Source organism: Amblyomma maculatum, chromosome 1 (assembly GCF_055883805.1).
Source record: "Amblyomma maculatum isolate TAMU_Amacu chromosome 1, ASM5588380v1, whole genome shotgun sequence".
Classification (NCBI taxonomy): Eukaryota; Metazoa; Arthropoda; class Arachnida; order Ixodida; family Ixodidae; genus Amblyomma; species Amblyomma maculatum.
The window spans coordinates 340,006,801-340,029,626 of record NC_139344.1 but is presented as its reverse complement, the minus strand read 5'-3'; the positions used below and the strand labels follow the sequence as shown (position 1 = coordinate 340,029,626).

Genomic DNA, 22,826 nt, shown 5'->3' with positions numbered 1-22,826 from the left:
TTCCGTCAACCAATTAAAGTTTACTCTCTCTCTCTAGTTTGAAATAAGATCCTTTTGCATTCTATGATCTGTCTCCTCTCTGTTCTATTGCCGTAGTGAATAAGAGGATGGTAATGATGTTAGTTGTAAACGATGTTAACTGATGATTCAACATGCTTGGGCTTGGGTTAGGAAAGGCGGGTACTTAACATTTTTTTTTTTGTTCCAGGGGACCACTCGCTGGCATCGCTGGAGATAAAGCCCAAGCCCATCTCCAAAGGAATTGGATTCGGCAACATTTTGCCCGAGAGCCGCATTAAGGTCAAAAACCAAGTCTCTCATTTTCTTAATGGAAAACGTGAGCTGAGAGCTGCTGTGGTTGTTGTGCCATATTTTGCATCAGGTCATCATCTTCCGTATTAGAAAGAAATTTGCGAAGGGAGAGGTTTTTGTATAAGAATCGTGTTGTTCTGTTTAACTTGGTTGCCACTTTGATTTGTTTGCCTGATAGAGGGTGTAAAGGCATGCTGGCATTTTCTCGTATCTTTTGTTTCTTTATTTGTTTAGTTCACTGGCATGTTCTGAAGTAGTGGTTGCTTTATTATTAAGAACAAAAATACTAGACATGGCCCTTAGTTAATGCTGTGGCATTATATGACAGTGATTTACCTTTCATTTGTCAATATACTCAGCTGCCAAGAAAGGGACAGCTTTCTTAGACCTTATTTACGTGACATCATTGTGGCTCTACTGGAAACCACGTCACGTGACATCAGCGAGAGAGAGAGAGAGATAGTTTTTAAGGCATTTGTTGAAGCAGACATAAGTGAAATCCAAGCTCTGTTGCATGGCATTGCAGAGTGTCTTGGGTGTAGGACAAGCCAGTGGCGCGCAGCAGGGAGGAGTGATTACTCGTATCTGACAGCGGCCGGCTGACTGGTGCCCACAGGGGGGAAAATTTTTTTTTTGTTTAGGGCTTTTAGTCTTGACCGCTCAATGTTATGGTGGCTGCCGTAATACAGGGTTGCCACAACTTCCACCCACTAAATCTGATAGTGAATAGGGTCTATAAATATAAAGCAAATGCTACAGAGCTACGTCAATTCACTGCGCAACAGAATATTTAGTCCCTTAAGAATTTTGTCGATCGTTCTGTGGGATATTGTACCATTACGGAATTATTCACGTCATTATTAATCAAGATTCTACTACAAAACTAACTAGTACAGCATTATTGTAGCAGAGTCATTTAACGTTAGTACAAAACATGGTGCGCATTCCATTGGCTCTGCGCCACCTGTCGGGAATCCCACAATTCCCTGCTGGTTTCTGTACTCTTTTACAGCTTCTGTATGCTTTTACAAGTTTCTGTACGCTTTTCTGAAAACGTACATCTTGTGGGCTATAGGGATTAGTAGCGAATTTAGGTTCACATGAGCCTTCAATGGTGTAAAGGACCATATTTTTGCGAAGTTGGCGGCTCGAAAACTATTAAGTGTAAAGGTAGAGCTGAAATGCTAGATATGCCTGAAAAACTTGGTGTAGTAACACTATGAAAAAAGCCCCGCTACATAGCCACAGAAAGCTGTCCCTAAGTATAGTGATGTCCAGTCAGTACAGGACAATTTAAGAATTATCCACTTTCCACTTTTTAAGCCCCTTTTTATTAGATTTCTTCCAACTTCATGAAATGGTTCTTGTATCATTGCAGAGACCAGGTTTGAGCAGTAGCCACCAGAGTACTCTGTGCCCTATTTTTCTGTCCAGGCCTACTTTCAGTTGTATGTTGATGCTCGGAATGGCTTTCTGCGTTATTGCGTTCGCAAAAAAGAGTGATTCTTTTGTCACAGTGCAGCCACATTAAGCACTTCGACAGGAGATAAGCCATGAGTCTGAAATTGTATGGCATGTATTTTTAATTATATAGAGTACTTTTTTATGGTGTACATACTCGATCCGGTATATATCGAACTTGAATGAGATCACAATATAGTTTGATATTTCAAAAATTCTATATACTATTAAAAAATGGCTAGATGCCACTAGGTAAGCTTATCGGTAACCTAGAAGCAGTAATATTGTGCACACATGCTAGTGACAGGCTCCTTGCAGCAGCATGCCAACCGTTGGCTTGTTGATATAGCACCACCTGTTAAGGAGTCGTTAGTCCTTACCTGCTTTACATCGAAGCTCCTATGGAAAGTGCTGCGTGCAGGTCTCCAAGGTCATGTAGCTGACCCATCTCACAGGCAAAAAGTGATCATTAGACCCTTTTTTAGATGAAGCATCACTTGCAGGGTCATGGCGCATTGTTTGGTGTGTCGAATGTTCTATTGTGCAGGAGTTCGATAAATGCGAACAGTAAGGCTATGCTTTTGCATGGGATTTTCGGCAGGATATCAAGACTATTTGATATAAAATTAATTCGATATATCCAGGTTGGACATATCTAAGTTGCTTCTTGAGACGGTCAGCTTGATGGCATGGAATAAACTGTTTGATCAGCAATGTAGTAAAGAGCAGTGGTGAGAGCAGGAAAAAAAACTACAGGAGCTTTGATTGGTCCCAGCTTTTAATAATAAGCAGTGAAGGCAAAGTGCAAATCTAGCAGGAACAAATTTAAGAACTGGTTTGGTTTGTGGTTTGGTTCGTGGGGTCTAACGTCCCAAAGCGACTCAGGCTATGAGAGACGACGTAGTGGAGGACTCCGGAAATTTCGACCACCTGGGGTTCTTCTGACATCGCACAGCACACAGGCGCCTTGCTTTTCGCCTCCATTGAAAAGCGGCCGCCACGGCCAGGATTCGATCCCGCACCCTTGGGAAAAGTAGTCGAGCGCCGTAAGCACTGCGCCACCCCGGCGGGTAATTTAAGAACTTATGCATAAGCAGCACAGATAACAAGAACAAGCAGTCAGTTGTAAGGCAGTAGCTCAGCATTAAATGCCAGGGCGGCATCAAGTACGGTATTTGAGCTTTCTGTTTATTAGTTCGAAATTGTTCGGCTATCTTGAAGAGTGTAATTTTATTTTAGGAATGTATAGTTTGCCTGAATGCGAGTAGTATGCCAGTGATATATGTATCCGTTGTGAGAAGTCAGATGTGTTTATAGAGGATAAACGTTTATGCTCGCAGAGGAAGATTACTCTGATATTATTGAATTTTTAATTTTTGAATAAACTGGATGTGTGCATTATGTGGGAGACCTGTTACTATTTGTAGTGCATTTATTTGTTGCAGAATTAAATTGTTTTGAGATATTTTAGTGCTCTTAGCTCCAACCATATTATAGCATAAAGATACAATTCAAACAGTGTGTTCTATAGCAAAAATTTTTGTGAAAGTTACATAAGCATGGAAGTCGGCAAAGTTCACTTAAAGCTTTGCTAAGCTGATTTTTTTTTTCATGCGCTCATGAAAGTAGCATTGCAAGGGCTTGACACAGTGCATACATAATTCTTTTCATGAATTTGGTATAGATAGCTTGGGTGCAAATTATTATAAGAAGCTTAGTGTGCTGCAGTTCAGAAAAACTGTTCCTGCTGCTATAGCTATTTAGGTAGTTTTCTGGATGCTTTTAATGCTTTATCTTTGACAATCTGCTTTTATTTGTCATCTGTACCAAGTAGATGCATAGTTTAGAGACTTTGTTTCTATAATGGTTGTGATGAATTCATTGCTTCAATCTTCTTATGTTTCAACCAAACAACTGCATATCTTGTGTGTAATATCTACATATCAGATATTGATTAGTGGTTGCATATGTACAGGGTTCACTGAAGGGCTTTGCATATCCTTGCAGAATTTGGGTCCCTTGAAGAAACCTGCACCCCCTGTGCCATCAGACACCTCGTCAGAGGCCCCAAAATTACCCCCAAAGCCAGGTAAATAGAAGTCGTCCATTATCTATATTCCTGCCAAGTCTCTCTCATGGTACAGCATAGGAATTTCAGATTCTTCTTGTATTGACGACAGTATAAGGTCATGAGAAATGTTAATTTTCTGTTATGCACAGTATCTGTCACACTTGTTCTGTGGACACCTGAACCACACCATATAGGAAGGGAGAGAGGGGGGAATCAATACTGGAGGGTTTTGGAGTAATTTTGATCACCTGGGGATCTTTAACATGCACTGACATCGCACAGCGCACTCTTTCGTCCTCATCGAAACGCAACCCCAGGCGGTTGGGTTTGAACCCGGGTACTCTGACACGGTAGTCAGGCATCTTAACCACTGCGCCACCACGACGGGGCAGCGACAGTCCTTGTTTCACAACTAATTCAAGTGAAGCTAGCAGCAAACCTCCCATAGTGATAGTGCGTTAAAGGTCTTAATACTATAGAGGAAACTTATACACTCCCTGCCAGAGGCAGATTTATGGATCACTCCTTGAGGGGCAGTTAAGGGGGAACAGTCCCGTTTGAACCTTGTATAAGATGAAAGCCTTTAATGGCTCATACTCCCGGCGTCCGGTCACACTATAGCTGTCAAAATAAAAATCCTGTCTGCACCGGGAATCGAACCTCCCTCCCCCGGATCCCCAGCCGAGCACTTTAACCAACTACGCGACGCTCAGGATCATGAAAAGCATATCATACTTCTGTTTGTCTACCGTGAGGATGATAGTAGCAATGACAATGACGCTGAAATTAGTGATAATGACGATGATGACAATAGCGACGATAATGACGGTGCATTTAGTTGATAATGATAATGAGAACAAACGTGATGCTCCTTGTGCAGGAGCAATGCTCAGGTGTTCGTATTTCTGCAGCGTAGATTCAGAAGTGCTCTCGAAATTTTTTCTTGGACTTCTTTCATCAAACAACGGGGTTCAGCATAATTTTCCTGTATAAAATTTGGTATGTAAAATGCGTCCTGTTTTGTACAATGGCTGATGTGAAACGTCTAAAAAGGAGGGAAGCTGATGGAGCAGTTTGGCAGACTTTGTGTCACCCCATGCCATTCTAAATTTAGACTTGGGGTGGAGATGTTATTGTATAGCAGTGCAAAGTGGTGCACCGATGGCTTGCAGTGATGGTTTTGCCGGAGGCCTAGACTCCGCTTGTGCGATCTGCTGTGGTCAGTTGTCGCCTGGAAATGGGGCAGAACTGTAACGGACGATAGGTTGCACAGCAGGCTGTGACTTCAAGCTGTGCCTGTTTTGTTGAACCGCTGAAAAAGGAAAACAACGGAATGAGTATTGTGTAAAGTCAAGTCACCAATTTGTACGCTGTGTCGCTGTGCTCTGAAACTATTGCTCTAGTCCCTGGATTATGCCATAGTCCAGTTCATATTCATGAATAGGTGTACGTAGCTCCGTTAGTTCTTGTCATCTAAGCACGAAAAGTGGCGTCTGTTGAAGTTTCACTGATTAAAAAAAAAAGCCCTTAAGGACCTTAAAAGAGTCTAAAACCAGATTGCTAATCTGGTGCCGCAGGGAGCTTGGAATAAATGGGGTGGATGCAGCATACTTAACAGACTGACTGGCAGCAAACAAAATATGGTAGTGCTAGATGGGGATGGTGATAGTGCAAAAACATTTATTTCGCGCAGTAAGAAGTTTTTCCTGTCGGGGAGGGGGAGGGCGAACTGAAAACAAGATGGCCAAACAACCATCATGAACACTCATAACGCGAGTGCTGGTAGTTACTTGTTTTACCCCCTTCCATTAGTATATGCTTCACGCTTGATGCTCACACCCAAGGGACTTGCCCTGTCACCTTCGCAATACTTCTAGTGAGAGTTCTGTTGTCTTGTTGTGGTCAACTCTGACGTGTGGGAAAGCCACCTAGCAGAATTTCTCATGGGGCTCCCAGAGTGGAGGTCAGAGTCAGTGTCACCAGCAGGGTGGGAGATTCTGTAAATACCTGGCCTATTACATCATGTGTAGTTGCACATGCACCTCTGACTTGTGTGTAATGGGAGGTGTGATGTTGACATGAGGACCTCTGTTGTTAGGCCATTAAACTAGGCTGGCCATAGTTTAGATTTCTTAGCTTTGCCGCCAGGCTAGGACAGCGGTAGGTAAAATATTTTTTCACATTGATGAGATATCTGATTTGTATTTGAAAATGCATTATTTAGGCGCCCCTGCTATTTCTGAATTGTCTTTTCTGTTGTGACCTGGAATTGGTCATCACTCTGTTGTTTTTATAAAGATGGGACGAATAGGTGTTCAGGTACTCTTGTCTGCGCTATTCTTAGGCTTTTATGTCTGTATCTGCCACAGTGCGAGAGCAGGCGAAGGTGCTGTACGCATACGAGGCGCAGAATGACGACGAGCTGACGATCAAGGAAGGGGATGTGATCACAGTGTTGACCAAGGAAGTGGAGGACAAAGGCTGGTGGAAAGGGGAGCTCAATGGCAGAGTCGGAGTGTTCCCGGACAATTTCGTCAAGCTCATAAAGGAGGAGGTGAGTGAGCGACCGGTGAGTACGAAGCAATCAAACCTACTGCTACTGAATCTTTGCCTGCTGTGCTGAAATTGCCAAAACAAATTTGGGTGTCTCTCACCTGGCAGTGAAAGCAGTTGTAATTGCAAAATGCATTGTAGTCAAGTGTTGTCTGACATAATAACAGGGAACTCTGCAGCTAAGCATTCTCTAGTTGTACTAAGATTCAGTCTTCATAGTGTTCATGTTCAATGTCAGTGGTGCACCTTCATTGTAGCTCTTGCTGATGCTTTGCTGCTCAATATCTTGCACTTGGTGGTCAGTTATGCGCATTTATGTCGTCTTCACAGTGTCTTCCATGTTTATTCAGTATCGAGCTGGGAAAAGGGTACTCTTTTACGTGTGTGCACTTTTGGACAGTAGCCAGTCGGTGAAATTTGGATAGAATTGTTCTCAATAGCTGTGTGTGTGTGTTTACACGCGTGTGTGTTGCACAGTTTTCACCACTGTATTTTGGCCACAATTCAAGAACAAAGTGGCACATGTCTTAATGGGGCTCTCCATCCGATGCCTGCAGCCTATTTTCCTCATATATGGAGCATGCCCGCTTCAGGTGGTACATCCGCTCTTGCAAGCAGTTCCTAAATATGCTGCTGTCTCCAGCAAGAATAAATGTACTGCCTTTGGTATCAACTCATTTGATATGAGTTTTCAGATAAGGTGACAATGCGAGACCATTTGGTTGGTTTCCCATAGGACTCGGTATGAAAAAAAATTGCCTAATATGAACTGCTTTGCATGCCCTTATGTTAAGACTAGTGTAAGACTTATGTTAAGACTTATGTTAAGACTAGTGTAATGACCGCGTTTTGATCAATGACAATTCTGCGCGGTGGCACTCGGAGGAAGTCTGTGGGGCGTTGAAAAAAAAATGTACACAGTCTTCTACACCATTCCCCACAAGGTGACTTTCGTGTGTTACTGCAGGGAAGTCGTCTGACAGAAGCGTGCTGTTTTGTCAGTGCAAAGAAAGCAGGGCACCATCGTGCCTGTGCTGACAAGATTGAACATGGTTCTTGCACGATAACCAAGGTCTTGCACAGGGATGACACTGATTGGTCGCCAGATTGCGTGACGTCATCAGACCATGTGGCATGGCTCAGGAGGGGCTGCCAACTCGGGCTTCTCCTTTGAGATGGGAGGGTAATGGAAATCAAACCCATTGGGACCCTTAGATCCCGAGTCACATATTCTACTTCTAGGCCATGCAGGCACATTCGTATGGCTTGGCTAAAATGGGGATTTACTCCAACCCAACCGCTCAAGCCACGAAACCACCTGTTTCCTCTCACCCTCTCTCCCGCTTCTCAATGCGGTGAGGGTATTTTCATCTCTCCACTCGGTATTACCATCTGCTAGCTAGGGCAAACTGGGTTTCGCTCTGCTACTAGCTGCCTCAGCTAGCAGTTGGCGTGTTAAGCCAACTGCAGCTGTGACTGGTAATCCACTAACGGGTGCCTAAAGGCGGTGCTGTCATTGAGACACAAATTAAGGGATTAGGGATTAAAGGAGTGGCAGAGCGTGCATACATGGATGAGGATCTGTATCAGGAGGCAGTAGGCATTAACACTGTTACTGAGCTTAAGTGTTCCCAAATTTTTTTAATGACATGGTGCAGTCAGGGTATTCCATTGGCTGTAATTTGTACCGGTCTAGTGAAGCCTAGAAGCTGGGTCCGTGTGCCGTCGAGTAACATAGCTGAATGACACCTCTTTGTCACGAATGAACAGGGCTGTAGCAAGTGTTGTCATTATGCAGCAGAACAGCGTATCAAGCACAGTATAAAAGAGGCTGGCGCAAATCGAAGTCCTCCCATGGCCACTAGGCCAGCGGAAGTGGCACCAGTTCTTCTGGCAAGATTGAGGCAGTGTTAGAATATGTTAGTACCTTGAAAAAGAAGATTGAACTTTTTGAAAAATGAGTAAAAGCACTTGATAGAAAGTTGTAGTTACTGATTTACATAGCAGTAACAAACATGCTCCTGAGCAGTGTTATTCAGCCAGCATATCAGCGATCGGAAGCTTTGTTGGTAATATTACTCTCTGCCCATCTCAAAACTCCCCTCGTTGTTTCTGCAGATGCCATGTTATGCGGTAATATTGAAAACTTCCTGGTGCGGTCGTCGAAGAACAAAGGCTGGCGGTTATAGTCACCTTTTTAGTCACTGGAGCAACACTAGAACAGGTACAAGTTGTGCCAAGTTTTTACTGGTGGCACATATGTGCAGCGTACTGAAAGAATGAAATCGGAGTGTGGGTGTATGTCATTTTGAATCGCTTGCGAACAGCTGACTTTCACTCAGCAAACAGGGACGTTGCACAGTTGCGTGACTGCGCTGAACAGGGGTGCAGTAGATGCAGTAGAATACAACAACGGCATGATTGTTGTTACTGGGCTTTTTTTGAAGTTACAGTTGAACCTGGATGTTACGAACCTCTATATAACGAATTCCTGAATTTAACGAAGTTTTTAAATTCCCCAATGCCACACCTATCGAAAACAACATATTTTCGACCTGTATGTAACGAAGGCGTTGCGGCGGTCAACCTTGATGTAACGAACTTGCAAAGCTTAGCAGTCATTATTTTTCGAGCTTTTACTAAAAATTTGGCCGAAGAAATGCATTAATTTAGTGAGTATTAGAGCTCTAAGAAGCCAGCAGCTACGCAGAAGTCAAGCAAAATTGACGATGATGATGATAGTGTTACCTTCTAGAGCCACTCCGTGGCTAACGCAGCAGCCTCCTCAGGCGTTGGTAGTGTAGTGCAACACCAGGTGGCATTAGCGGCTGCAGTTGATTTCTTTTTAGGTACTGTACGTGCGTGTAGCACATGCAATTTTTGCGCACGTTGTGCATTCGCCATCTCGTCTGTTCTGCGTCTCGTGCACGTCTCATGTGTCTGCGGATTTGTGGTGTTGGTTCGCCCGACGTGTTTTGGAAGTGCTAGGCCAGCCTTTCTGCCTGTATTCGTGGGGCTCCGCTTGTATCTGCGGCGTCAGTTCGTCGTGATGAGGCCAGAAAACGAAAAGTTTTGTCATTTCAAGACAAACTTGCCATTTTAAATGCGGTCTCCGCGGGCGAGAAGGAGAAGGACGTCGCCGCTAGTTTCAACATCCCAGCGAGCACCCTGTCAACAATTTTGAGTGCGGAAGAGGAGGTTAGAAATGCAGTGGATTCGGGAACAAAGGCTAAGAAAAGATTGAAACTGTCAACATATGATGATGTGGACGAGGCAGTGTTCACGTGGTTTTTGGACACACGAGCCAGAAATGTGCCCATAAGCGGAGTGATATTACAACAGAAGGCGAAGGATTTTGCGTGCATCTTGGACCATGATGACTTCAAGGCAAGCAAAGGGTGGCTACAAGGTTTCAAGGGCTGACACAATGTGATTGGGAAAGGTATCTGCGGCGAATCTGGTTCTGCAGACAGCGATGCTGCTGCTTTGTAGGTCAAGCAATGGCTGAAAGACTTCAACCAGGATGTCAAGCAGCAAGGCCGTCAAGTTTGCCTACTACTTGACAATTGCGCTGCGCACCATGTTGAAGGCCTGCAGCCGTCTCACATCGAACTGCACTACTTTCCGGCTAATTGCACATTACTAATACAGCCGCTGGACAAAGGAATAATCAACAGTTTTAAACGCTGTTACCGGCGCCGACTGATACAGAAGCTTCTTCTGAACATCCGTCTGGAACGGGAGCTGAAGATCGATATTTATCAGTCAGTTGAAATTCTTGCTGCCTCCTGGCAAGAAGTCGGGGCAGAAGTTATTAAGAAGTGCTTTATGAAGGCAGGGATTACAAAAAATGCACAGGCTGGTGCCGACGACGAGGAAGAAGAGACATAGCTTCATCCGATGTGGCCGAAGCGTGGGATGAGCTACGCAGAAAAGGTGGTGTCCCCCGACGATGTCGATCTGAGCGACTTCTTGTTTGCCGACAACGCCGCCATAGCTATGGAAGAAATGAATGATGAGGCACTTGCCAAAAGCATGCAAAATCCCGATGTCTGTGATGATGGTTCCTGTTAGCTAGATCCGTGTGATAAGCCCACCGCGAAGGAGGTGATGAACGCAATCAACGTATTGCGCCGTTTCGTCGCCTCGCGCAACGACGAAGGAGCATTACATGGTTTAGCTTCATTGGAGCGCCGTGTTGTGCTTTCGCTCGCGCGGAAACAAGCAGGGATTACGCAGTTTTTACTGTAAAATCAGTTAAGGCAAGATATCAGTGAAGGTGAACTCACCCTTCAGGCATTTGCCTGAAGGATGAGTTCACCTTAACTGATATCTGAAGCCTTTCGGTTTCGTTTCTGCATCATTCGTGCGAGCCTTCATACAAAACCTGCATGTAACGAAAAATTGCGAACTTTTGTCAGCTTGGTTATATCCAGGTTTAACTGTACTGTGCAGAATTTACAAAGTGCATGAAAGTGACAACAGCAGCAGTGTGCCACAATGGGTGATGTGCGTTCCCAAAGAAACTCAAACAACCGTGAAATAAGTGTGCTAGGTTCTTCCATTTCCAATTTTCTGTCGCTACTTGCCTGTTTCATGCAGTTATCTTACATGCCGTCATCTTTTATTCACTAATATATTTGTGCTGTGGAGTCTCTGACCTCGCTGCATTACTGCAAGATGTACACATGCGCGGGCTGTGACGATGGGAGTGCTGAAATAGACAGCCCCAAAACACAAGCGATCTCTGTAATCATTAATATGGTATTGGCTGTTACAGATGTGTGGTAGAGCCTGTTTCAGGTGCATTTGAACGTGTTTAGCTCATTAGTCGTCATATTTGTTTGCAAGCATCGAGAGTGCAGAAGAACACATTTGACGATGACTTAATTGACAGTAGGCTGACGTCATTGGTTGAAGGGCTTCCTTCAAAGCATGGAAGGAAATTTGCTTTTTCGTTCTTGAATGAAGCGTATTTGGATATCAGGTAGTTACTGCTTGTTCAAAGATCTGGGTCTTCTAAACCAACCATCATTTGATTTTTCACTATTTCACTCAACTTCCCGTTTTGCAAGCTGGTGGACCTTGCCCCGGTTGCATTTCGCTGTAGTGTTCCATCGTTGTGCAGGTTCCGCAGCCTGTGAAGCCTGAGCGGCCTGAAAAGCCCCCGGGAGGCAAGATGGTAGGCAAGCCTGACCTGCCTGACAAGCCTGCCTTCCAGGAGTATGGCAACAGCTCGGACCGGCCCATCTCCAAAGTGCCTCCTTTTAAGCCTTCCGAAATTCCTAAGAAAGGTGCACACTTGTGAATTTTTAAAAATTTCTAGCCAATCTTTACTACAATTCTACACTTTTGTCCCTTTTTTTAAAAAAATCCATGTTCACAGAGTGCTCTATTACCTTTTTCTTGGAGATTGCCAACTTCAGTGATCAGCCAGTGCCCTCACTTATTTCTTGAAGCAGTGAAGCAGCTTTATCATAAATATGCAATCTGTCAGGTCGATGTTTTCACTATTTCAACTACATTCATGCAAGTGGTGAATCAGCTTCACAGATAGGAAGCAAATAAATGCCTGTGAAAGAATTCCTGAAGGTCTCTAAGTGTTTCATGTGAATCATTGTGAGGCAAGGGAAGGGTCTTGGTAATTCTCTGGAATTTGTTGAGTGTCGGAAAGCAGTGGCATCCGACTGACAGTATTCAGAAGGAGAACAGCGTGTTTCATCTCACCCATTACGCTCCAAGGTCGTTGCTTTCTGCATGGCATCATTTGATGTCGCCGTCATGCAGAGAGATTGAACAGTCCACCTTTTGGTGGTATACTTGGGCACTGCAGTGTTGGTCCACAAGCATGTGTGGCTCTTCGCCGTTTCTTTAGTGGGCACTTCACTGCCCTCTGTCATCACAGCACCTTCCCTGGGTGGAGCAGCAATGGAAGAGAAAGGCAAGGCCCCTGCCCCTCCCCCTGCGACCTGTGTGGCAGCAGCCAAGAAGCCCTCTGTCTTGCAGTTTCCGCCCACCTCGGCAAGTCCTGCTCCCAAGAAGCCCTTGCCCCAATGGCCCGCCCAGGATGCAGATGTGCCTCCACCCTCATCCCCACCCCCCCTACCACCGTCTAGCCCTACCCCTGCTTCCACACCAACTTCGGTTCCCCCCACCCTGCCTCCAGTTGCACCTCCATCACTGGCCGCTAGGAAGGCCGAAAAGGCTGATGGACAAACAAAAGAGGCAGCGGCAGCGCCCGTGTATGCACAACTGAGGAGGGCCACGGCCAATGGAGTGGCTGACTCCAAGGAGTCTCAGTTTCCAGAGGCATCGGCCAGGAAGGTGGAGTACTCTGGTAAAGAAAGGCCCTTGTCCTTCCGTTGCCGGAGCTTTTTGTTAATGCGTGTGAACATCTGTGAGGCTGTTGCGGTGCAGAATTAGTCTCTGCGCTCGTCCTTTGCCTCTCTTGTGAGTGCTGCTTGCTCTCTTCTCTGCTGTTTATTGTAGCCCTCTCTCTGTTCAAATTAGCAGTTATGTCTGCTCTGATGGCTTCTTACTTTGTTACTTTAGCTCACTTGTGGGTCCTTCTTTTCATTGGCTGAAGAGGCTGCCTTGGCTTCTGAAACTAATCTTCTGGGCTTTCTGCTTCAAAACAGAATTCCAAGTTAGTTTGCTCGGTCTTGTGCTTTCCAAAGCCTCCATCTCTTGTCATGCACCATTTCTTCCTTCTCTTGAAAAAAAAAAAGCTGACCGCACACTCCTGTCTGTCTCTCTGCCTTGTTCTGTGTCCTGTGACGGCTGCTTATAAAGCATTTCTGTATGCAACAAGCATTCCATCGTGGCTTGTTTTGTGGCTGTCTTCACCTTGCTAGTTTTGCTTTGGCAATCACAATGTGATCTGAGCCTCACCAGAAACAGATGGCATTCAGTTAGCACAACAAACCCGGTGGTTAATCTCCAGACATCATTGTTGGGTTGTTGGCTAGGTGTTGCATCATTCAGATTCGACTCAGGTGAGAGCTTTCCTGCTGTGCGTTTCAGAAACGACATTTGACAGCATCGAGCCCTCGGAGAACAAGCTGAACCATCCCACTGCCAACCGGGTCCGGCCTCCAATGAACAGGAGGCCCCCCTCCCACATCACGATCGTCAAGGAGAATGTGAGCAAGCTTTGTTTCCCGCCAATGTCTGCACAGTCATTGCTGTTTGCATGCAGTCACTACAGTTTGTGTGTTGCTTCGAGTGGCACGGATCGCCAAAACTAGAAAAATGGAGCTGAAAGAGTTCATTTGTAATGGCTCTGTGTGTTAGCTATAGAAAGAACAGTGACATTGAAGCTGGAATTATGATATAGCCCTTCACTATGTGTAAATCAACACAAATCTCGAGATTTATGCCTTTCTCAAGTTTCAGCTTTGCAGCGTTGTCTAAGGTCAGAGTTCACATCTGCACATAGTTGATGCATGGCCATTTTGTCTGCTTCAATTCTAGTGGCTTCAGCATTTAAAAATCTGAAGGATGATAGGACAGTTGGTGGATGCTTGGACTGAGGATTAATTTCAAGATGTGGTCAAAGTACACTAGTAGCATTTCAATTTCACAGCGTTAAGGGGCCCCATTGTGTGCGAAAAATCACGGGCATTGCTCTGGTACCTCGCATTGACAAGTGAAATGGCCATCCAATGACTGGCCGTTGGGTTGTGTGACATCAGAAGACCACAAGGCATGGCCAAATTGGGAGGCGCTGCCAACTCGGGTTTTGCTTTTGGCACGAATGGGCAAGATTGGCATCGAACCCTCCAATACCCTATGATTCAAAGGTAGATGCTGTCCCTAGACTGGGCAGGCACTTTTGCATGGCTCGGTTAAAATAGGGCTTTATGTCTGCGAAGTGGTCTTCCATACAGTGTAGTACCACACGACTGTAGGCCAATAAGCATGTGTGGGGTAATGGGGACACAAATTGAAAGGTTATTGATTAGGTGAGTAGCAAAGTGCATGTACGTGAACGAAGATCACAAGGAGGAGCTGGCATTAATGCTGTCAAATTATACTCTTGAAGACTTGACTAAAGTGTCGGCTGAATTTTTTGTGTGTGGCTTCTCATTAATTTGTCAGATTTGCTGAAACACATCTGAGTTTTTTTAGATCTCCTCTCATTGTTTTATCCGTGTGACTAAAAATTTGTGTGCACTGTGACAGCAGTGGTGTGGTACCCTGTAACTTCTTGCAGGGAAATGAGCCGAGTGAGCAGCAACCTGCTTGGATGAAGGATCTTGGGAAGAGGCACTCCAAATTCTCTAGTCAGCCCACGTTCGAGAACAAGGACACAAAGGTGACTGTCTTCTCAAAGGAGTTTGTGAATTTGCTACTTGCGCCAGCTTTGGCCACGTTTGGGAAAAAGTGACCACTTTGGCATCGTTGTTGCAATTGTTAAATTTTTCTTCATATGAGAATAAATCAAGGTAAAATGCTTCTCCTGAAGGAAACCATATGGACTGGTTGAATTATCGTGAAGTTTGTATTTCATGATTGTGTTTTGTTAAGACAATGTCAGCTGTTAGGCTCTCTTTGTGTACACAATAGAATCATCCGTCTTGTCAGTACCAGGCTGAAAGTGTGGAGCTTCATGAGGTACTGAGTATGACGGTTACTCAGCAAGTGTAGCTCACCTGGAAGTTTAGTTTTTGTACCAACAATATGCAGGTCCATACAAAATAAATGGGGGCAGCTTATGTTAAGGAGGGCACTGGACAACTCCATCTAGTTATTGTGCTTGATTATTCTTGGTTAAAATATATTCTCTTGCTTTTGTCCACTTTGTTCATGTTTATTAGACAGTAAAAGATAGTTTTATTTCTGAGAAATTGAAATTTAAAAACAGTCCCGCAGTCACGTATATAGCTGCCAGTGTATATCTCTCACCCACTGTGCATGAAAAGTCCCATTGGGGAGAGCATTCCAGAGAAAAGTAGAATCTATTCTCTGAGGACATTATCTTTTTAAAGGCGGTCCAAAAAATTGCTCTCCATAAATGGTAGCATGCAAACATTTCTGTTGCCTGTTTTTCAATACAATTGACAATATCTGATGATGAAAAGGTTTGCTGATTAGTCTCTTATAATTGAGAAAGAAAGAGGTACTGTAGACTCAGTCATGCAGCTCCTAGCAGCCCACATTTGTTTTTACTGGGGCTAGGACACACTGCTCTTTTTTTCTTTAAGTTTGTTTGAATTTAGTTGGGACATCCTGCAACTCAAATGCTAAAGATCTGGTCCTAACAGTTCAGTTAAAAAAATAATAAAAATTAGTGCGTTTGAACTTTTGGAGCGAATTTTGATCTTGTAAAACAGTATATTCAATTGTAAGTGTAACTGACTAAAAGTAGTGAGTCGGCAGTGTTGGGAGTAGGTTTCAGAATTTTTTCTCCAATAACTTTAAATGCTGGTCTAAAAGCCATGAAGTTAGCATCCGGATCAGATTGAATACTTCACTCTATAGTGCTATTTTATCAAAAGTAATTGTCTTACCAGGAACACATCAGCAAGTCTTTAGGGTTTTCCAACGCATACTTTTTTTTTCTTTAGTCCTCACAAACAAACTGTTTGAAATTATTCTTAGCTAAGTGCAGAAATTACTTGTAAACACTAAGAATGCACATTTGAAACAAGCTCAACAGGAACTTAAGGCAGATGGTTAATGTTTGTCACATCTGCTTGAAAAGGCTGCAGTGGAATATAGTTGAAATTTCTGTCCCTGCTTCATAGTTAGTGGTACGCTGTGTGTCTCCGTGGAAAGTAGTAAGTACGAGATTACGGCTTCTGCATGCAGATTGCCAGCAGCCCAGAGAAGGAGCACCCAAGCAGGGCATACCCACAGAAGTCGCCGCCATCTGCGCACAAGCCCTTGGCTGGTTCCATCAGGGATGGTGAGCTGGCATTTAACCAGTGGCATGGTCTTTCATGTTAGATCAAGGTTGGGCAAGAATGGAACTCTCCTCGGGGGCTTGCCCTAAAAGCATTGGGCATGCACTTCTTTTTTCCCTGATTTCTGTTTTCCCTTTTTTCCCTAACACCTTCCCATATTAGGAGTCAGTGCTATTAAAAATGCACCATTGCACGCGAGGAGTTACTACTGTTGTCCGCAGTCAGGTCAAGTACTGGTGGCAACATTTTGCCATGATACAACCAGTGCCATTCAGGAGTGCTGGCTTATGCCTGCACTAAATTCAGAGGCTTTGTTACGCTTGGGTTATGTTTGCTTCAAGCATTTCTAATTCATCCTTCAAACAGAGAATTTTATATGGCAGTGCTTTAGGTCCACTGGTGCAGGCTCTGACCTAGAAGAGGCAACTTAGTAGAAAAAAGGAAAGCGGCTACTCAGCTGCATCGAAATACAAAAATACAAGAAAAGATGCCAGAAGCACAGCTTTGTGTTTTTGTTATTTGTCTCTGTTCTGATGTCTTCACATTTTTTGCAGTATTTTTGAAGCTGACCAGCTTGCCAGAAAGCATTGTAATGCACAAATGCCCACAATAACTCTACGATCCTATTTATAGTGCCTCTCAAATGGTGTGGCCTTTATTTTTTTTTTTTTTTTTCCTCGTAGTTCTTGAAATTTTTAAAACATGAATTAACTAGCTTGCCAGGAACTGCCATGAGTAAATATTGCATTCTCGCAATGTAGACACGATGCCAATGCTGTAGTGGCAGTTTGGCTTCTCAGCCATTGTGAGAAGAGTCACTGAATTCGTTGCATGCCACCCCTGCTGTGCAGAAGCGGCTGCTCTTTCGCGGAGCCCAGTGGCCAAGGAGTCTCCGGCAGTGTCAGCTGCTCCGGTGATCCTGCGGAACCAGAAGGGCCTGTGCTCAGCGGACGGTGACACTGTGCAGGAGCTCAGGAACGAGCTGAAGGCACTTCGAGAGAGCTGTGTGCCCAAGGAAGAACTCACGAGTCTCCAGCAGCAGGTAAATGGGTTTGGTGTGGTTGGTTTGTGACGCTTAACATAACATCCCAAAGCAACTCTGCTACGAGGGACGCCGTAGTGAAGGGCTCCTGGAAATTTGGTAAACACACTTGCCTGTTGCTCACGTCATGAGTGCTTACAAATTCTGGCAGCATTGCGTTGCAGTGGAATGTGTTGAATTTTGCCTTATGCAGGAAAGGTTAATATTACAATGTGCGACTGTACCAACTTTCTGGGTGCAGAGCAAACAGATATGAATGGTAAAATTGTTATTTAAATTGATATGCTCTGTTTCAGTTATTCTCTAATAATCTTGAGGTTCAGTGAAGCGCCCCCCGGGGTGACGCAGTGGTTACGGCGCTCGGCTACTGTGCCCAAGGACGCGGGATTGAATCCCGGCCTCGGCGGCTGCGTTTCGATAGAGGCGAAACGGAGTGGCTTTGTGTGCTGTGCGATGTCAGTGCATGTCCCCTAGTGTAAGAACCCCAGGTGTTCGAAATTTCCGGAGTCCTCCACTACGGCGTCTCTCATAGCCTGAGTCGCTTTGGGACATTAAACTCCACAAACCAACCAACCAACCAGTGAAGCTAGTTCAAACTAAAGACAAATGCTTTTTCGCATATTGCAGCTATGAAAAGAAATAGAGGAATTAAATTTCATTTGTATTCATAACCAGTATAATATACCTGTGGGGCCTACCAGGCATTAATCAACTTTGGTAATGTTATTTTATATAGTAATACCTTGTGTGCAATTCTTTTGATAGCAGTTGAATTCAGTGGGAAAGCCCAATACCATATCTACTTGGTTGGCACAATTACGATTGTGCTATCAGGAAGCATTGTGATCTTAAGGCTTACTCTAAGGCAGCTGAGAGCTGTCTACATGAAGGAGTGACATTAGTGGTTGGACCGTTATTTCCGTGCGAACCAGGTGGTTCGCACGGATTTTTGATGAGGCTGATTTTGCTGTGGTACGCTTTCTTTCTGATCTTCTATTGTCCAAGATAGCATATTTACTCACACCATTCTCGCACTCACGTAATGCTCACACCCCCCACATTGGCTGCCAAAATTTGGAATTTTTCCTTCGCATAATTATCGCACAACCAAAATTACCACCGCGAGAGTCGGACGGGACGGGCGGACACACGCACGCACACACGCGAACACTTTGCACATAGATACACGTTAACGATTTCAGGTACTATTTTGGTCGCACTAGCGGCTCTCTCAAACGGCACTTGGTCTTGGCCACCTCTAAATTGTTTTGCACTGTCGGAAGCGTCACATATACTGAAGCCAAGCGCTTGTAGGAGTGTAGTGCTCTCTGTTGGCGCTGGTGTGAGGCCAGCACAGTCGAGAACCAGGTGGTCAATAGTCTCCTGGTGATAGGTCAGAGTTCGGAGGGCTCCAGCTCGTGCCTCGAAGAGGAGGCTGCTAGAGATATCATTGTGATTGAGGGGTTCCGCACAAACCTCTTGTTTGTGTTATCTGTAGAGATTAAGTGTGGACTTTCCCTCCATGGCCTCCTTCCAGCGCTCGGTTTCCACCTTTCGCACCTGAGCCGCAACAGCTTTTGCGCACTTTCGCTCCGTCTCCTCTTGTACGGGCTGAGAAAAAAAGCCGTACTTCCTGCGGAGTTGCTGCAGTCGCTTCGTCCATCTGGTGCGGACCCCATTACGGTGCACATAATCTAACACTTGTCGCGTTAATCGGTGTTGCTGCATGAGTCTCAGCTTGCCATCATACGACACCTTGCTTCGCACTTCTCGTGCCTCAAAATTGGACCAACCAAGGCTGCCTTGAATTGCCTCGTTTGCAACGTTCCTATGGCATCCTGGAGCCAGCCGTCCAACAGTGCATTGACTGCATTCGAGCCATTCGCGGGTTGGTGCTGTAGAACATACCACCGCATTGGCAAAGGTTAGGGCAGGGACGTGCACCGCCTTCCACAGCTCCCGCACCATGAGAAATCGGTTAAAGCCCCACAATCTTCTCCTACGAAGAATGTTGCCAGCCCGCTGGGATGATCTAAATGTAACTCATGACCAGCAGTATAGCCAGACTCAATCCCGAAGGTCACACCGAGGTAGCGGTAATGTGTAGCTTGAGGAAGTGGCACACCTTTTGGCAACATCAGGGGACAGGGGGGCTCAGGTCCAGAAAAAGCAAGTACAGCAGATTTTTTGGCATTGAACTGCAATCTAAGAGGCGCCAGCGCTTCAGCACAGTCAGTAATGAGGGCTTGCAGGTCTTTCGCATCACCTGCCAGCAACACAATGTCGTCGGCGAACACCAACACTGGCAACACTTGCCGTTTCCTGATGCCTTCGTTCATCCGCTCCACTATGAAGCCAACACCTGACACCAGTAGCCGCCGCTCAACACTCGCCGTGTGTAGCATATATAACAAGGGTGAGAGTGGGCAGCCTGTTTCAGACCCCTACCCACTACCACCTCGCCCGACCAGATGCCATCTGCTAGTAAAGCCCCTCAATAAACTAAAAGTAACGTCATCTCCTCTCCCCTCCTCCGGCGGTGCCGCTCCTCCTCTCGCTTTTCGACCGTGGCTCCACCTACCGGGTGCGTGACTAGCGCGCATTCTCGGGAGCAGGCGCCGGTCACGGCCGTCTTTATCAGCGCGCGCGGCGGGCACGCGCACCGATCGAGGCGGCCGTGCGCCGGTAAAAGCGCTGGCGTTGGGTCTCACCAGAGCATTTCAGCTTGCATTTTGTCGCAATGTGTTCAGGTTAAAATATTGCTCACTGCTGAAACATAATTACCGAATGTTGACAGGGATTTCCTGCCAGAATAGTTTCAGCTGTGAGTGTCTTACACCACATGTACGCGATTTCGGCGTTGGTTCAACTCGCTGTCATCTCAATGTGTCCGTAGTTCGTTACGCTTGGCAAAACTCGGCGGCATGCTTTAAAAAAATTTGTAACTAGGTGGCGGACAGGAACAAGTTAGCAACAGTCTGTGTATGGTTTCTTTGCAGCGTTGACTGGTTTGCGAGCTGCCGGTAAACTTGAGAAGTGTGGCAGCAGTTGTCTTCCATGTATTTTCAACTTCAGCTGCAGATCAGAATTAACTAGGCAGCGGAAGCTGCAGTCTGTGTGGTGTCTTTGCACCTTTGACTGACTTGTGAGCTACCGGTAAACTTGGGAAGGGTAGTAGCAGTTATTTGTTTTTATATTTTGCGCTGAGACGGTGCTGTTTTCAGCTGTCATGGTGTGTCATCATACGCACACGATTTGGCGTCGGTTTAACTCTGCTTCACCTCCTTGAGTCCATCAGCCGTTGATAAAAGTGCGCAACATGCTTGAAAAAAATTTAACTAGGTGGCGGAAGCTGCAATCTGCGTGGTGTCTTTGCAGGTTTCACTGAATTGTAAGCTACCATTAAACTTGAGAAGCGTGGTAGCAGTGTTTTTTTTTTAAAGATTTTGCACTGAAACGGTTCCGCTTTCAACTGTCAGTGTGACACCATTCGTACGAGATGTCTGCGTTGGTTGAGCTCGCCTTCACCTCCGTGCTTCTATCAGCAGCCGGCCAAAGGGCACAACATGCTTGAAAAAAAAATTAACTAGCTGGCGGAGGAGAACAATTTAGCAGCAGTCCGCGTGGCAGCAAAACACACGGCGATATGTGCCGCGCGCGCGCCGCCCGCACCGCTGGGAAGGAGAAAGCTGCATGCTCAGCAAAAAAAAAAAAAACGCGCGCGAGCACGTGATGGCGCTTGGCCAATGAGAGGGTCGAACGATGAAGGAGAGCGCTGGAGAGGAGGCGGGTGTCAAACTTCACATATTGGCGCTACTTTTAGTTTATAGAGGGGCTTTATCTGCTAGTAGTAGCAAGCGCCATCTTTTGAGCGCTACTGAAACTAGCTGGCCTAGTTTTGTGTGCGTGCTAGTAGGCGGCGATAGCATGCTCAAGTATATCATCATCATCATAGGTTATGCAATGACGAGATTTCTTGTAGCACGCGCACACTACTAGGCCAGCTAGTTTTCAGTAGCGCTCCAAAGATGGCGCTTGGTCCATGTCTCGTCATATTTTCTTTGTTCCATCCGTGCTGTTTTGTTCCACATCTACCAAGTTTTTGGTGCCGCATCGTGGGGCAGTGCGCACGCTATACAGCTGAATTAGGTAAGCTAAAAACTGTAGAGCATGTGCTATAGCATGGCAACCGCGCTGTCAGCACACACTTTGGCATCGAGTTCTGCGTAGTACGTTACTGGAGACGGCGATTGCAGTGTCGACACGGGCTCGGATCAAGACTATGATCAAGAGTAGAACTATATGGTCTGCTTTGAATATTATACCATGAAACGCGGGGAGTGATGATGAGCCGCGTGCAGCAAATAAAGTGCTTTTGGCAACCCTGTACTTTTATAACAGAGCTAAGTTCTGCTTGACAGTAATATTTAGCTTATATTTACCATAGTCGGCGCCCCATTCACACCTATTTAAATTTGCTTTTAGCGCTCCAGAACATTTGCTCGATATTTTTCCTCGCATAATTATCGCACCCCTAACTTCACATCAGTTTTCTGCAAAAAAAATGTGCGAGCATTATGCAAGTAAATACGGTATGCATTTTCTAGATTCCAACTGACAAAAATAGAAAACGATTGAGGTGGCCAGTGCAAAATAACCACTGCAGTTGCGGCAGCTTTGCTCGTATCACTATCCTCCACAAGCCAGTCGCCTCCTTGTGCACTGCGTCTCTTATCACAGTTCTTAAAGTTAGGGATTGACTCGTGGCATACTTCAGTGGTGTGGCGCATTGTACTAGGCTTCATCTCCCAACCTGCAAGCTCCCGATGCTCGTCGTGGCATTCCTTTTATGCATAGTCTAGCATTTTCAGTTGCAGGCTTTTGCCGCTACTCACTATCAAATATATGAAAAGAGGGCATGATAACATGTGTAAGTGGAAAAGTGGAAAAAAGTGTTATTAGAAAATTTACGGTGTTTTCCATGTAAATGATAAGATTTACAGCTCATTCGAAATTTATGAAGGTCGAGGAGTTTTTATACTTAGAACAGTGAAAATGTGATGCAAACTGAATTGAATAGCAGATACTGCTAGAAAACTATTCAGTTTAAAGTATTCACGCACTCCTAGTTCATATATTTGGTTGCAGAGTCTACTCATTGTAATTCAGACTTAGAGGGGATCAAAATTTTCTTTGGATGATCCTCACTTTGTCTGTGGACTGTTCGTCTGAAGTCTTCTTCACACTGTTCGCTATGTCTATAAAAAAAAAAAAAACAAAAAAAAAAAACCCTGCCTTAGAAGCAGCTGAATTGTACAGGTGATGCCGAATGGTGTTTGCAAGTCCTGGCACAAGCTCGATGCCGTATTTATTGACATTTGAGGTCACCGCTCTCCAAATCGTTCTGTCTGATAAGTCGCTGCCTGCAAAAAAAAAAAAAAAAAAAAAAAAAAGGTGAGCTGCTTAAAATCAGAACTGT

At 45.2% G+C, this 22,826-nt stretch overlaps 1 protein-coding gene across 3 annotated transcripts in view; it reads left to right on the top strand.

Moving 5' to 3' along the window:
• Positions 1–22,826, top strand: part of LOC146207575 (SH3 domain-containing kinase-binding protein 1-like) — a 44,529-nt gene that overhangs the window by 14,899 nt on the left and 6,804 nt on the right. Inside the window, exons 3-11 of one of the 3 annotated variants that reach the window (XM_084588719.1) lie at positions 209–300; positions 3,781–3,862; positions 6,214–6,398; positions 11,526–11,691; positions 12,303–12,734; positions 13,421–13,539; positions 14,613–14,714; positions 16,211–16,307; positions 17,157–17,347. In XM_084588719.1, the coding sequence (XP_084444845.1) occupies positions 209–300; positions 3,781–3,862; positions 6,214–6,398; positions 11,526–11,691; positions 12,303–12,734; positions 13,421–13,539; positions 14,613–14,714; positions 16,211–16,307; positions 17,157–17,347 (1,466 nt within the window). Of the gene's footprint in view, positions 1–208; positions 301–3,780; positions 3,863–6,213; positions 6,414–11,525; positions 11,692–12,302; positions 12,735–13,420; positions 13,540–14,612; positions 14,715–16,210; positions 16,308–17,156; positions 17,348–22,826 lie in introns of all 3 variants that reach the window. The other 2 variants (XM_084588714.1, XM_084588729.1) reach the window with 2 other exon arrangements.